Raw genomic sequence first — 15132 nt, forward strand, 5'->3', positions numbered from 1 at the left:
CTCCCTGCCCGGCTTGTTTATGGGATTTCAGGGTTTTGGATGTTTTTGGGTTGTTTTTTCTCTATCACAAACATTTATTTATTTATTTATTTATTTATTTATTTATTCATTTCCTCCGCTTTTTATTAGTTTTTTTTCTTGGGACCCCGCCCCCCCCCGCAGGGCACAACCCTGTCCCTCGTGTGCCCCCCCCGAGCTTCGGGGTCCCCAAATGGGGCTCTGGGGGGGGGGGGCAAGGGATGGGTTCAAGGGGGGGGGAAACGTGTCCCCGGGGAGGGGCGGCTCAGTGTCCCCCCCATATCCGTGTCCCCCCCCCCATGTCTCGGTGTCCTCCCACTGCTCCCTCGCCCCCCCCCGTGTCCCTCTCCCGCCTGGCTCCGGCCCCGCAGCCAACAGAGGCCGATTGTGTGCGGCTGGGATTTGGGGCATTTTGGGGGATTTGGGGCATTTTGGGGAGGGTTTGGGGCTTTTAAAGGGCCCGGCCCCCCAGGGAGGAGGGGGTGGGGCCTGCAGGACCCCCTGGCAGTTAGCGATTAGCAGCAATTAGGGGGGGGGGGGGGGAGCTAATTAAACTTCACCTCGCTGCGGGCTCCGTGCCAGGGGAGTGCGGAGGGGACACGTCGCAGGGAGGGGGAGGAAGAGGAAGAGGAGGAGGAGGAAGGGGAAGGGGAAAGGGAGGCTGCCAGGGGCTGCGGGGGGGCTGGGGGGGAGGAAGAGGAGGAAGAGGAGGAAGGCCAAAGGACAAGCTGGAGGCCACCAGGAGCTGCTGAGGAGAGGCTGGGGGGGAGAGGAAGAGGAGAAAGAGGAGGAGGAGGAAGAGGAAAGGAGAGGAAGAGGAGGGAAGAAGAAGAGGAAGAGGAGGTGGAGGCTGGCCAAGGGCCAGGAGCTGCTGAGTGGAGGCTGCGGGGCTGGGGAAGAGGATGAGGAGGAGGGGGATGAAGGCAGCCCGGGAGCTGCAAGGACTCGCACGGAGCCGCAGGGAATGTTTGAGATCAGCTTTATTGGAGGAAACAACAAAAAAAACAACCCCAAAACCCCCCAACCCCCCCGAAGCCCCCGGCCGGGGGGGGGGCAGGGGGCAAGTAAAAGGCAGCTCTGGGGCCCCCCCTGGCAGGTGCGCTGCCCCCTGGGCACCTCCCCAAAATGGGCTCAAACCCGAGGATTTTGGGGCCGCTTTGGGGCAGGCAGAGGGGGGCCAGGGGAGGTCCCAGGGCTGCCAGCTGGGGCCCCGATGCCCCTCCGTGGGGGGGGACCGGGGGCTACGAGCCCCTACCTGCGGCTCGGGGGTCACCAGAGGCTGCAGCAGCACGCAGAGTCCTTTTTTTTTGGGGTGTTTTCCTCCCTTTTTGTACTTTTCACTTTTTTTGTGTGTTTTTTTTTTTTTTTCTTCCTGCATTACGATGTTTAAGAAGGGGTCTCCGGAGGCGCTGAGTTTCAGGATTTATTTGGGGCCTGCCGGGGACAGCTTTGCTTTGGCTCCCCGGGGGGGCGCGGGGGGGCGGCGCGAGGCTCTCACTCGGCGCTCTCCTCGTCCTCGCCATCGTCCTCGCCGTCCACCGACAGCGCCGCGTACTTGCTGGCGTGGCTGAACTGCTGGCAGGGAGGTGGCACAGGGGGGGACACCGCGTCACCAGGGGGGCTCAGCACGTCCGGGACCCCCCCCGGAGGAGCAGGGAACCCCCTCCCACCCCGCGGGTGCAGCGGGTGCTTACGGAGGCCGGGCTCTCGTCGAGTTTCTTTGGCTCAGGCGCAGGTCTCGCGTCGTGATCCTTCCTGCTCTCCTTCCTGCAACACCGGGGGGACACGGGGCTCAGGGGGGGGCATACGGGGCGGGGGGGGTACACAGAGCTCGGGGGGGACGGGACACGGGGCTCAGCACCCCTCGGCACGCACCGCTCGGCGTCTCCTGGGCCGCGGCCAGAGCTGCCGCTCCGCGCCTTGGGGCCGCTCTCCCGGGCACTGTCCGCCTTGCTCTCATCTCCTGGGGTGGGGGGGGGGCACAGGGTATCACCACCAGCCCTCCACAGGGCTGCTGGCCCCCCCCCAGCGAGGGGACAGATCCCGGGGCACTGCTGGGGGGGTGCAGTGCGGCCCCCCCTGGCCTCACCTTTCCTAGGGGCGCTCCTCGGGGCCACGCCATCCTCCAGGGGCAGGCCGGGCGCTGTCTGGCTGCTGCAGGGGGGGCAGAATGTGACCGTCAGCACCTCGGGGGGGGCACCACGGCCAGCTGGGGGGGGGGGACACGATCCCCTGGGGCTGTGTGGGGATGCCCGGTGCTCCCAGGAGACCCCCCCGGTGCTCGGGGGGTGTTCTGAGGCTCACCCACCTAGGGGGGGAGTGCTGCTCCGAATCCGAGCCGGGGGGGCGTGCGGGGGGGTTGGTGCTGCGCTTCACCCAGGCGTTCTCCTTGGGGGGGGGCGCGGGCACGGCCTTGAGGGGCTGCTTCTCCTCCTGGGGCCGGGCGGGGGGCGAGGGGGCCTCGTCCTCCCTGGCGAGCGGCTCGTTCTCCAGGGACTTCTCGCTCTCCCTCCGCCGTGTGGCTGCGGGGGCACAGGGATGGGGACGGCCCGGGGGGGTCACACTGCCGTCCCGGGGGGGGGTCCCGGGGCCCTCACCGTCCCGCTACTTACTCCTGCCTGTGGGGCCGGTGCCTGCGGTGGGGCCGGGGGGGCCGCTCTGCGAGGACTCGCTCCCCGTCCGCGACCGCTCCTGGTTCTGGTTCTCCTCGCTGCGCCAGCTGGGGTGCCTGCGGCGGGGAGGGGGGGGGTGAATGGGGGCAGCCCGGGAGAGCCCCCCCGGATCTCCCCCCCCCCCCGCCGATGCCGCCACGCACCTCTCCCGGGGCCGCCTGTCTATCCGCTTGTCGTCCTCCAGCTGCCGCTGCAGCTTCTCCTGCTCCTTCTGCAGCCTCTCCTCCACCTCGCGCTCGCGGGCGGCCGTGTCCACGGGCTTGGCCCCCCCGAAGATGGAGGCGGCGCGGCTGGACTGGGGGGCGGGGGCCACCGCCGCCTCCTCCTCCTTGGGCGCGCTGCGCGGCTTCAGGTTCAGCTTCGGCCGCTGGGTGGGACCTGGAGGGACCCCGCGGGGGCTGAGCGGGTGCCGGGGGGGGGAACCCAGACCTCGCGGTGTCCCCGTCCCCCCCCCGGTGCTCCCCGCGCTACCTCGGTCGTCGCGGCGGAAGTCGTCGCGGCCGTAGTCGTCCCGCCCGCTCCACCGGTCCATGCGGTCGTCGCGGCGCTCGTAGCGGTCGTCGTAGCGGTCGCTGCCCCCCCGGTAGTCGTCGTCCCGGCGGTAGCCGCTGCCGAAAGCCCTCCTGCCGCTGCCTATCCGTGAGTCGTAGCCTGGGGGGGGCAGAAAAACACCCGGTGAGTCCTCCCTCCGACAGGGGGACCGGGCCCCAAATAGGGACCGGGGACCTGCCCGCTGGGGCCAGACGCTGCTCGCAGGGCAGTGGCACGGCGCTGAAGCCCCCCCTCAAGGTCCAGCCCCAGTCCCCCCCCGGCACGCCTCGCCCTGTCCCCCCCCCCACCTCGGTCGTAGTCCCTGCTGCGGTCATCGTAGCGGTCCCGGCCCCCGAAGCCGCGGTCCATGTCCCTGCGCGCGCTGTCGCGATACCGGTCATCGTAGCGATCCCGATACCCTGCGGTGGGGGGGGGGGGGAGGGGGGGGATTTGGGGGGAAAATTGAGGAAAATTGGCACCTCGAGAAGCAACTTGGGGGACGGGATCCAGGCAACTGCTCCATGGGGACAACCCCGTGGGCAAGACGCAGCCCCTGGTGCTCCGTGGAGCCCCAGTGCTGTCCCTGCGGGGATCCTGCCCCCCCCCTCGAGCCCCCCCCGACCCCCCCCAGTGCCCCACTCACTGTCACCGAAGCCGTCGTCGCCCCGGCGCGGGGGGTAGTCGTCGAAGCTGTCGGTGGTGGCGGGCCGGGCCCTCCAGTCGCTCTCGAACCTCTCCGAGTCGCGGAAGCGGTCGCGGTCCCTGCCGAAGCAGCGGTCGTCGCGATCTGGGGGGGGGTAAAGGGAGGGGGGGCCCTGAGCCCACACAGCCTGGGGCAGCGTGATAGGGACGGCTGGGGGGGGGCCTGATAAGGGAACGCCCCGAGGTGGAGGGTGCTGAGCGCCGCCCCGGCCCCGCTGCAGCCCCTGGAGCTGTTGGGGGGGGGGGGGGATGGGCAGGGATGGAGTGGGGGGGGGTGAGGGGGGGGTCCGGGTCCCACCTTTATCCTGAGCCTGATCAGCGACGTCCACGCGTATCCGTCTGTTCCCTAGGGACTGCAGACGGGCGGCTGGTCAGGGCTGGGCCGCAGGGGATCTCCAAAAAGCCCCCAAACCCCTCCAAAAGCCCCCACCCCCCAAAAAAACCCAACCAACCACCTCCAAAAAAAAAAACAAAAAAAAAAAACAAACAAACAAACAAAAAAAAACAAATCCCTCCAAACCCCCCCAAGCCCCCCTTTTTCCCGCCTTGAGCCTCTTTTTAACACGCCCCCTATGGCGCCTCCAGCCCCCAGGGCTGCTCAGGAGGGCACCCATCACTGCGGGGGGGCCCCGGGGGGGCCGCACTCACCTCTTCGTTGAGGCTCAGCGCCTGGAACAAGGAGTCGATGTCCTCGAACTCGGCGTAGCCAAAACCCTTCAACCTCTCGGGGTTGGTCGGCTCCCGCGGCAGGCGCACGGCGCTGATCTGGGAGGGGGCAGAGCCCGCGGTCAGGCGGTGACCCCCTGCTGGGGGGGGGACAAACCCCAGGGACCCCCAGGGGCAGGGAGTTCCAACACCCTGCCGAGGCTTTTGGGGCTTTTTGGAAGATTTTGGGGGTTTCGGGAGGGTTTTGGAGGCTTGCTGGGGTCGGGCACAAGCTCTGGGTGCTCGTGGGGCCAGGACCAGGAGAGCCCCGGGCGGGCGGGGAGGCGACTCCCCATCCTCCTTGTGAGCCAAAGCCGTTTTTTTGGGTAATAAATCACATCTTCCCCTATCCCGGCTGTCTGCCTGCCACCTCCCTGTCTTTACTGGGGACCGGGAGCATCCTCATCCCACCCCAATCCTCAGGCCCATCCCCAGTCCTCAATCCCATCCCCAATCCCACCCCCCCCCACCCCAATCCCCCCCCACCCCAATCCCAATCCCAGCCCTTGGCCTCCCCCCCGTCCCCCAGCACCATCCCATCCCTAATGCCCTTTTTGTACCACAACCCCCAAACAAAACCCAACGAGGACCTTCGGGGGTCCTTCCACGCGTCACAACCCCCCCAAACCCAACCAGAACCCGTGGGGGGGGTCCTCCCAGCTCCGCGCCCCCCCTGACTCACGTTGAGGCCCCGGAAGAAGTCCTTGATGGAGTCCTCGGTCACGTCGTAGGGCAGGTTGCCCAGGAAGGCCGTGTAGGGGGGGCACTTGGGCAGGCGGCTCCTGTCGATGTTGGGCTCCCGCGCGGCGCGGGGGGCGGTGGGCAGGATGGAGCGGTCGATGGGGGGGGCCCGGTACACGTCGTCCTCGTTGCTGTGCCACGCCGTCGACACTGCGCGCACCGACAGCGCTCGGGGGGGGCCCGTGGTGCCGGGGGGGCAACCGGGGCACCGGGGGGGGGCTCGGCTGGGTGGCCTCGTAGCCAGCCGGCCCGGTGGCCGTCCGGTCGCTTAGCCCGGGGGCATTTAACCCAGCAGCTGGTGGCCCAGCGGCCGTTTGGCCCAGCGGCCACTCAGCCGATTAGCCCAGTGGCCATTTAGCTCGGCAGCCACTTGGCTCAGTGGCCGTTTAGCCCAGTGGCCACCTGGGCAACAAACCCAGCACCGCCTGGCTCAGCGGCCAGTTAACCCAGCTCCCACCCGGCCACGGAGCCCAGTGGCCACTTGGCCATTTAGCCCAGTGCCATTTGTTCCAACAGCCAGCTGGCCATTTAGCCCAGTGGCCACTTAACCATTTAGCCCAGTAGCCATTTGGCCCAGCAACCATTTGGCCCAGTAGCCATTCCACCCAGCAGCCAGTTGGCCTTTTAGCCCCGTAACTACTTAGCCCAGTGGCCAATTAACCCAGCAGCCAGTTAGCCCAGTGGCCAGTCGGCCACGTAGCCCAGCACCATTTGGCCCCGTGACCTTTTAACCCTTTAGCCCCGTGGCCATTTAACCATTGGGCCTGGTGGCCATTTAGCCCAGCAGCCAGGTAGCCCAGTGGCCATTTAACCATTGGGCCCGGTGGCCATTTAACCCAGTGGCCACTTGGCCACATAGCCCAGCGGCCATTTAGCCATTTGTCCCGGCGGCCACTTGGCCACGCAGCCCAGCACCATTTGGCCCAGTGGCCATTTAACCAGTTAGCCCGGTGGCCACTGAACCCGGCGGCCCCTCGCCCCCCCCGGTGCCCCCCCCGCCGTACCGTCCCCCTCCAGGTCGTCGGTCTCGTCGGCCCAGCTGACGGGTTTGGGGATGTAGGTGGGCCCCCCCCCGCCGCCGCCGTCCTCGGCCAGGAAGTCGGTGAGGGTCAGGGTCTTGCCCTTCTTGTTCTTCTTCTTGGCTGCTGGGGGGGCCGCGGGGGGGGGCACGTCAAGGGGCGCTGAGCGGGAGGAGGGGGCTGGGGGCTACGGGGAGGGGTCCTGGGGAAAGGGGGGGCTTGGGGGGTTACGGGGGGGGGTTCTGGGGAAAGGGGGTCTCTGGGGGGTTGTGGGGGGGGTCTGGTGTGAAGGGGGGGTGGGAGGGTTCTGGAGCGGGTCTGGGGGGGGTCCAGGGGCCTGGCCCACAGCACCTCCACCGGGTGGGGGTCGCTGGTGCTTTGCACGGGGGGGGGTCATGGCCCACTGGGTGCTGGTGCACTGCACACGGGGGGGGGGAGGTTGACGCCCTGCATGCACAGCAGCTGTGCTGGGGGGGGCGGTGGTGCATTGCACGGGGGGGGTGATGCAGTGCACGCGGGCTGGGTGTGCACGGGGGGGGGTCGGCGCCTTGCAGACGCAGGGGGAGGGGCCGGGGCCTTGCACACCCGCCGGGGCCGCTCCCCCCCCCCCCCCCCCCCCCAAGCCGCGTGCGCGCCGCGCCCCACGTGGCCCCCCCCGCCCCGCCCCGCCCCTGCCGGCCGCGCCTGCGCACTGCGCCGCCCGCAGGCCCCCTCCCCCCCCCGCTCCCCTCAGCGCCCCCCCTCCCCCCCCCGCTCCCCACGGGGGGGGCGCTGAAGGGAGCCGGGGGGGGGGAGGGGCGGGGGGCCCGGCTCGCGGTGCTCTCCCCCCCCCTCCCCGAACTCCCCCGCCCCCGGCTCCCGCTCCCGGCCCCCGCCGCCCCCCTCCCCCCCCTCTCCCCGCCGGTGCCGCCGCGTCCCGGGGGCGGCCGCGTCCCCTCCCCCCCCCCCCGCCGGGCCCGGGCGGCCGCGCCGCGCTCACCTGAGGCCGCCATCTTGGGACGGGGAAGGCAAAGGGCCCGGATGGCGCCGTCACGTGCACAGCGCCGCCACGCCCCCGCGGCGGCGGCGGGGGGCGGGGCCTGGGGACAGGGGCGGGGCCTGGAGGGAGGGGGCGGGGCCTGGAGGGAAGGGGGCGGGGCCGCTGAATTCTGCGGTTGGCGTCGCCGCCCGCGCGGGGCGGGGGGAGAGGGGCGGGAACGGCCGGGGGAGGGGGAGGGCAGCGGTACCGGTACCGGGGGGGGCAGCCCCAGCCCCCTGTGCACGGACCCCCCCGACCGCACGTGCAACGCAGCAGCACCTCCTGAGCAATGCGGCATCACCGCTGTGCAACGCGCCAGGAGCCTCTGGGCAGTGCAACAGCACCGCGTGTGCAATGCACCAACATCCGTGTGCAATGCACCAACATCCCCCGTGTGCAATGCACCAACATCCGTGTGCAATGCACCAACATCCCCCGTGTGCAATGCACCAACCCCCGTGTGCAATGCACCAACACCCCCCGTGTGCAATGCACCAACATCCGTGTGCAATGCACCAACCCCCGTGTGCAGTGCACCAATACCCCTGTGCAATGCACCAACCCCCGTGTGCAGTGCACCAATACCCCTGTGCAATGCACCATCCGCCCTCTCCCTGTGCAGTGCACCATCACCTCCCCGTGCACATCTCGCTCCTGTGCAACGCACGACTGCCCCCCCCCGTGCACCGTCACACCCCGTGCACTGCCAGTCCTCGTGCCGGGCGTGCTGACGCCTTCCCGTGTACACTGCTGTGCTGGTGCAATGCACCATTCCCCCAGCATGAGTGCTGCTGGCCCTCGTGCAATGCACACCCAGGTGCCCGTGCACTGCTGCTGCCTGTGCCATGCCCCCCTGTGTGCTCCCGTCCGCCCGTCCCTCCTGCCCGTCCGTCCCTCTGGTCCGTCTGTCCGTCTGTCCCCCCGTCCATCCTTTCCTCCCCCTGTCCATCCGTCTGTCCACCCCCCACCCCTGCCAATCTGCCCCCCACCCGTCTGTCTGTCCAGCCACCCATCCGTCCATCCGTCTGTCCGTCCGTCCCCATCCGCCCCCCCCCCCCCCCCCGTGCCTCAGTTTCCTTCCCGAAGGCCCCCCTCAAAAAAAATCAGGAGCAGACACGGAGCTGACCCCCCCGGGGGGATTTGCTGCTTTATTGTAGGGAGTGTCAGGGCGGGGGGGAGGGCGCAGGGACCCCCCCCCACACACTGCCGGGGGGGGGCAGGGCCCCCTCAGAGGACCCTGACCTTGACCTCCTTGGTCTCGGTCACCACCTTGCCGTCCAGCACGTGCTGCGAGCTCCTCACGGTGCTGCTGCTGCTCTCCTTGTCCAGCGCGTCCTGCAGGCTGCGGGGGGGGTGTCAGGGATGGGGGGTGTCCTCGTGTCCCCCCCCAGCGCCCCATGGGTGGGGGCACCCCGGGGTGCAGCCCCACCGGGTGCTGCTGCTGCCCGTAGGGAGGGAGCTGGCACCGCACAGCCCTGAGCCCGATCCGGGTCCTGGTCCTAATCTTGACCTCGAGGCAGCCCCGCCCAACCCTAATCCCAACCCTAATCCTAACCCTAATCCTAAAGCCAGCCTGACCCAGATCCTAACGCCAACCCCAACCCCAACCCGTACCCAATCCAATCCAAACCCTAACTCCAACCCCAACCCTAACCCTAAATCCAACCCAACCCCATTTCAATCCCAATCCTACTCCAACCCAACCCCAGCTCAATCCCAACCTGACCCAACCCAACCCTAACCCTAAATCCCCAGCCCCAACCCTAACCTGGATCCCAACCCTAACCCTAAACCTAACCTTAACCCCAACCCTGACCCAACCCCAACCCCAATCCCGACCCTAAACCCAACCCAACCCAACCCAACCCAACCCAACCCAACCCCAACCCCAACCCCAACCCACCCCCCCCACCCCCCCCGCCCCATACCTGAGCTGCTCGCCGCCGTCCAGCAGCTGCCGGTACGTCGCGATCTCGGCCTCCAGCTTGCTCTTGACGTTGAGCAGGGCCTGGTACTCGTCCGCCTGGCGCTGCAGCTCCCCGCGCGCCTGCGCCAGCTCCGCCTCGGCGCGCAGGATGAGGCCGTTGAGCTGCTCCATCTGCAGCGCGTAGCGGCCCTCCACCTCCCGCAGGCTGCCCTCCAGGGCTCCGTTCTGCACCCCCAGAAGCACAGCTCAGCGCCCGCGGACCCCCCGAGCCCCCTGGCCGTGGAGGGGGGGGGGCTGCGGGCTGCGGGGACGGGGTGAAAAGGGGGGGGCTGTGGGGGCGGCACCTGGTTGCGCAGCGACTCCAGGTCGATCTCCAGCGTCTGCGCGGAGCGGCGGAGGTCCACCACGGTGCTGCGGGCTGTGTCCACCTCCTTGCTGCTCTGCGTGATCTCGATGGTGCTCTCGGAGATCTGGGGGGGTTGGAGGGGGGGGGAAGGGGTGGGAGCGGTTTTGGGGGTCACCGGGTGGGGCACAGCCATGAATGGAGCCCAGGAGTGGGGGTCCCCCTTGGAGAGGGGCCCCTTGGTGGGGTTGGGGTCCTGCGTGGGGCAGGGACCTCCAGGATCAGTGAGGTCCCTCCCCAGCATCACGTGAAGCCCCCCCCATGGGTGAGAACATCCCTGGGGGGAACGTCCCCAGCACCAGACTGGCACTGGCACCACCGGGGGACCCCCGGGGGCTCCCCATTGTGCACCCCCCAGCCCCCACGTCCCGGGGGAGCCCTCACCTGCTGCCCCCACTGCTTCTCCAGGTCCTCCAGGTTCTTCTGGGCCAGGGCGTCGTACTGCGCCCGGATCTCGGCCAGGACCTTGCCCAGGTCCTGAGCCTTGGGGGCGTCCACCTCCACCGTCAGCCCCGAGCCGGAGACCTGCGCCTGCAGGCTCCTCACCTCCTGGGGGGGGGAGGAAAGAGAGGGTCAGAGCCGGGTCCCCCCGCGTCCCCCCCCACCCCCAGGACCCCCTGCCACCTCCTCGTGGTTCTTCCTCATGAAGATGAGCTCCTCCTTCAGCGCCTCGATCTCGCCCTCCAGCTGCAGCCGGGCCATGTTGGTGTCGTCGATGACCTTGCGCAGCCCGGCGATGTCGCTCTCCACCGACATGCGGATGGCCAGCTCCGCCTCGTACCTGCGGCCGCAGCGTGTCCTCAGGCACGTCCCCAGCCTGGCCCCGTTGGTGCCCCCCCGGCCCCACAGCGCCCCTGGCCCTGGCCCAGCCCCGCCGCAGCCCCAGCCTCGTCCCAGCCCTGGCCCCGCTGCTCAGACCCGTCCCCATCCATCCCCAGCCCCAGCCCTGTCCTTGTCCCATCCCAGCCCGCTCCCATCCATGTCCCTGTCTCGTCCCTGTCTCCATCCTGTCCTTGCCCCATTCCTGCTCCATCCCTGTCCCTGTCCTTGTCCCTGTCCTTGTCCCCAACCCTGTCCCCATCTCCATTCCATCTTGTCTCCATCCTAATCCCGTCCCCATCCCCATCTCTGTCCTTGTCCCTGTCTTGTCCCATCTTTTCCCATCCTGTCCCCTTCCCCATCCTGTCCCTGTCCTTGTCCCTGACCCTATTCCCTTCTCCATCCCTGTCCATGTCCCCATCCCCACCCCACCCCACCCCACCCCACCCCATCCCATCCCGTCCCATCCCGTCCCGTCCCATCCTGTCCCCACCCCTTATCCCCCTTGTCCCATTGTCCCCCCGGTCCCCCCTTGCCCCCATTGTCCCCCCTTGACCCCATTGTCCCCCGGTCCCTCCCCGCTCTCACTTGACCCTGAAGTCGTCGGCTGCCAGCCGGGCGTTGTCGATCTGCAGCACGGTGCGGGCATTCTCCACGGTGCTGTCGAAGATCTGGGGGGACGGGGGTGTCACGGGGCGAGGGGATCCCCCTGCGCCCCCCCCCGGGTACACCGCCCCCCCCGGGCAGGAGCCGCACCCCGGAAATGCCGGGGGGGGGATGGGGGGGACAAGAGCCAGGTCCCCTGGGTGGGGCCGGCTGGCACCGGGCACTGCGGGGACCGGTCCCCTTCCGTCCCCGTCCCCGCGTGACCTTGGGCCAAAGCTGTGCCAAAACCACAGCCCCAGGGGGAGGACACGACACACAGGGGGTGGGTGGGGCAGTGCTGGCCACGGGGTTTGTTTGCTTAATGAGGGGTGCGTTAATTAACCCCCCCGAGCACCCCCTGACACTCTTGGCCTTGGTCATGTCCCCTTGCCTGGTCCCGCAGCTGGGGGTGCGGTGTCCCCCGGTGTCCCCGTGTGGTTTCCCCAATGTCCCCATATGGTGCCCCCCATGTCCCCACACAGTCCCCCCCGATGCCCCTCCACGGTGTCCCCATGCACTGCCCGGGGAGTCCCCGTGCGGTGTCCCCGTGCGGTGTCCCCGTGCGGTGTCCCCACGCTGTGCCCCGCGGGGGGGCCGCTCCCAGCCGCTCCCAGCCGCCGCCAGCCCCGGGTGCAAAGTCCGCCCAGCCCCGCGGCCGCTCTGGTTAATGTTTAACCCGGGGCCGGCAGCGCCCTGGGGCCGCGGTGCCAGCCCCGGGGGTGCCGTGCCCGTGCCGGACCCACCTTGGCGCGCAGGTCCTCGATCGCCTCCCAGTAGTGGCTCCAGTCGTGGGTGCTGGGCCCCTTCTTGGCCAGGTGCTCGCGGATCTGCACCTCCAGCCGCCGGTTCTCCTGCTCCAGGCTGCGCACCTTGTCCAGGTAGGTGGCCAGGCGCTCGTTGAGGTCCTGCATCGTCTCCTTCTCGTTCTGCACCACGCCGGAGCCCGACAGCAGCAGGCTGCCCCCGTAGCTGCCCCCGTAGCCGCCCCCGTAGCTGGCCCCATAGCTGGCCCCGTAGCCGGCCCCAAAGCCGCTGCCCAGGCTGCTGCTGCGGGTGATGGAGATGCGGGACCCCGAGCCCCCGGCCCCCGCGTAGACGCTGGCGGCGCTGCTCAGGGGCGCGAGGCGACGGCTGCTGCTCGAGCGGGACGAGCTGGAGTAGACGGTGCTGCGGGAGTAGCTCATGGCACCGGCTGGACGGACGGACGGACGGACAGACCGACAGACGGACGGACGGACGGACCGACACAGACGGGCGGGCGGGTGGCCGGGCGTGATTTATAGGCGGGCGAGGGAAGGGGTGGCCCCGGGAAGGTGGGGCCGGATCCTGCGGCCGCTGCGGGTCCTGCCAAGGGGCTGGGGCTGGGGGGGGGGCTGGAGGGGGGGCCGGGGAGGGTGGGGAGATCCTGGGGGGTTTTGGGGGGGGGTCGTGGCACAGGGACGGGGCTCGGCCCCAGGCACCCATGGGGAGGCAGGGCAGAGGAGTGGGGTCAGCCCCGGGAGGTTTGGGGGGCTCAGGGCACGGGGAGGGGGCTCAGCCCCCTGCGTTTTGGGGGGCTCAGGGCACAGGGAGGGGGCTCAGCCCCGTGAATTTTGGGGGACCCAGGACGTAGGGGCTGGGCTCAGCCCCGTGAATTTCGGGGGACACGTGGCACAGGGACGGGGCCCAGCCCTGTGTATTTCGGGGGGCCCTGGGCAGAGGAGTGGGGTCAGCCGCCAGCATTTTGGGGGTCTCAGGGCATGGGGACGGATCAGCTCCCTGCATTTTGGGGGACCCAGGGCTCGGGGATGAAGCTCGCCCCAAGCATTTTGGGGACCCCCCCTTCCAGCCCCACGCCCCCCCCTCCCCGCCCAGTTTCCCACCCAGGGGGGCCAGGGCCAGACGTGCCACCGAGCCCCCCGGCCCTGGGCGGGGGCCGTGCGGGTCCCCAGCTGGGGACGGTCCCAGGTGCCCGGGGCTGGGGGGGGGCCGTGGTGGCCCGGCCCAACCGGCTCCAGGAATCCTGCCCGGCCTCTCCCCAGCCCTGCTGCAACCCCCCCGGGGACACCCTGGGGACACCCTGGGGACACCCCAGGGAGACCCCACGGGCACCCCAGGGAGACCCCAGGGAGACCCCACGGAGACCCCAGGGACACCCCAGGGACACCCTGCACAAACCCCAGGGAAATCTTGGGGACACCCCCGAGGGAGACCCCCGGAACACCCAGCAGACACCCCCAGGGACACCCCAGGTACAACTTGGGGACACCGGGAACACCCTGGGGACACTCTGGAGACACTGGGGACACTGGGGACACCCTGGGGACACCCCAAAGGACCCCAGGGACACCCCGGGAACAGCCTGGGGACACCCTGGGGAGAACCAAAGACACCCCAGGGACACCCTGGGGATGCCCCCCGCCCACCCCCTCTCCACCCGGAGCCCCCCCGGCCCTGTGGGACCCCCGCCCTGCCCCCCGCTCCCCCTGCCCCCTCCCCCAGCGCCTGGCCGGGCCCTTATCTCCCTCCGAGCTGATTTGGGGCTGCACCCAGGCGGGCGCCGCATTCCAGCCCTTATCTGCCAGGGCATCGGCTCCCTGCGCTCTGGCCACAAAGGGGGGTCCCGACCCCCCCCCATGACCGTGGGGTGAGGAGCTGGGCACGTCCCCGGGGGCTTCGGGGCGTGGGGGGGGGGGGGCTGTGGTGGGATTCTGCCACCCCCTGCTCCAGGAGGTGAGCACGCTCCTTTACACGAATGTGCACAAGTGCAGGCTTTGCAGATGCACGGCTGTGCTTGAGCACGCGCCTTTGCACAAGCACGCAGCCCTGCGTGAGCACCCGCTGCTGCAGAAACGCTCCCTGCTGCACAAACGCGCACTTTTGCACGGGCACACGCCTGTAGGCACACGCACCTTGCACCTTGCACGAGTACACGCTGCTTGTGAGCACGCCCTTCCTCACAGCCGCACTCCGTGCAGGAGCACTCCCTGCTGCACAAAGCCCCCGCTGTAAGAAGCTGCACTCGTGCGTGGGCACACGTCTGCAGGAACGCGCGCTTTGCACAAGCAGGCACCGTTGCACGAGCGTGCACTTGGCAGGAGCACGCACCTTGGTGCAAGCGCACAGCTCTGCAAAAGCGCACAACTTTGCACAAGTGCACAGCTTTGTACCAGCACTCACCCTTGCACAAGCACACGCCTTTGCACAAGCGCACACCCTTGCACAAGCACGCCCCTTGGCAGAATGCCCCCCCCCCCGCAGCGCACCTTTGCATGGCTGCGCCTTGCAGGCCCGTGCACCTTTGCATAAGCAAATGCCCCTGCACCGGCACCTTTGGGGGGGGGGGGGCGCTTTGCACAGACACAGCTCTTTGCATGCGGGGGGGGGGGGCGGGGGGGCAGTTTCCCTGCAAGCCCCCGCCCCGCCTCCACCTCCGAGGCACCTGCAGTGCTGCCATCCCGCAGGGTGGGTGCTGGGGGCCCCCCAATGGTGCCCAGCCCTGGGGTCCCCCATGGCCCCCCCTCCAAAATCCCCATGGCCCCCCCCCAAAATCCCCATGGACCCCACCCCAGGGTCCCCACAGATCCCACCCTGTCCCATGGGACATGAGGCGGGGGGACAGGGGAGGGGGGCACACGGAAAGGGGGGACATAGGACATGGGGATATGGGGGGGGGGCCATGGGGGGGGCAGCCCAGCTGGGACCCCCAGCCCGGCTCCCCGAGGGTTAAGCCGCGAGGTCCGGCCGCATTCCTGAGCGGTGAAGGCACCGCAGGGCCCAGCCTCCTCCTCCTCCTCCTCCTCCTCCTCCAGGTTTTGGGTTGCAAACAGGGCCTGGAGCTGGGGGGCTCCCGGCCCCCCCCCCCAGCATCGCTCACAGGGATAGCCGGGAGGGGGTGGCACCTGTCCCCCCCCCCACAGTCCCTGCTCCCCTGGGGACACCCCAGGTCCCCC

The 15132-nt window shown here is 69.4% G+C and overlaps 2 protein-coding genes across 4 annotated transcripts; both read right to left on the reverse strand.

The window, feature by feature from the left end:
- Window positions 1-1371: 1371 nt before the first annotated feature.
- Window positions 1372-7418, reverse strand: EIF4B (eukaryotic translation initiation factor 4B). Of its 3 annotated transcripts, none has more exons than XM_032204889.1 (15): window positions 7368-7418; window positions 6374-6514; window positions 5311-5519; window positions 4572-4688; window positions 4222-4276; window positions 3865-4008; window positions 3530-3640; window positions 3162-3341; window positions 2834-3068; window positions 2631-2746; window positions 2327-2540; window positions 2108-2172; window positions 1894-1981; window positions 1713-1785; window positions 1372-1590 (listed from the first exon to the last, which is right to left on the reverse strand). In XM_032204889.1, the coding sequence occupies exons 1-15, from the start codon at window positions 7378-7380 to the stop codon at window positions 1513-1515; spliced, it is 1839 nt and encodes a 612-aa protein (XP_032060780.1). In that variant the 5' UTR covers window positions 7381-7418; the 3' UTR covers window positions 1372-1512. The 3 variants fall into 3 exon arrangements, with proteins under 3 accessions (XP_032060780.1, XP_032060779.1, XP_032060781.1); XM_032204888.1 differs by having other exon boundaries at window positions 1372-1593; XM_032204890.1 differs by having other exon boundaries at window positions 1372-1593; window positions 6374-6511; window positions 7368-7395.
- Window positions 7419-8528: 1110 nt separating this feature from the next.
- KRT18 (keratin 18) lies at window positions 8529-12429 on the reverse strand. Its single transcript, XM_032204755.1, has 7 exons — window positions 11944-12429; window positions 11144-11226; window positions 10361-10517; window positions 10121-10285; window positions 9678-9803; window positions 9335-9558; window positions 8529-8748 (listed from the first exon to the last, which is right to left on the reverse strand). The coding sequence occupies exons 1-7, from the start codon at window positions 12382-12384 to the stop codon at window positions 8634-8636; spliced, it is 1311 nt and encodes a 436-aa protein (XP_032060646.1). The 5' UTR covers window positions 12385-12429; the 3' UTR covers window positions 8529-8633.
- Window positions 12430-15132: the final 2703 nt, after the last annotated feature.

The sequence above is a fragment of the Aythya fuligula genome, chromosome 29, assembly GCF_009819795.1.
Source record: "Aythya fuligula isolate bAytFul2 chromosome 29, bAytFul2.pri, whole genome shotgun sequence".
Taxonomy (NCBI): Eukaryota; Metazoa; Chordata; class Aves; order Anseriformes; family Anatidae; genus Aythya; species Aythya fuligula.

Bases quoted from the DNA above. Each gene is read 5' to 3' on its own strand.
- KRT18 (XM_032204755.1), bottom strand. From the start codon at position 12,384: ATGAGCTACTCCCGCAGCACCGTCTACTCCAGCTCGTCCCGCTCGAGC. The intron at 10,286-10,360 runs GTGGCAGGGGGT...TCCCCCCCCCAG, and splicing joins TGAGGAAGAACCACGAGGAG to GAGGTGAGGAGCCTGCAGGC. The intron at 9,804-10,120 runs GTGAGGGCTCCC...CAACCCCCCCAG, and splicing joins AGAAGCAGTGGGGGCAGCAG to ATCTCCGAGAGCACCATCGA.
- EIF4B (XM_032204888.1), bottom strand. The intron at 4,277-4,571 runs GTGAGTGCGGCC...GCCCGTCTGCAG, and splicing joins CGCTGAGCCTCAACGAAGAG to TCCCTAGGGAACAGACGGAT. The intron at 1,786-1,893 runs GTGCGTGCCGAG...CCGGTGTTGCAG, and splicing joins GGCCCAGGAGACGCCGAGCG to GAAGGAGAGCAGGAAGGATC.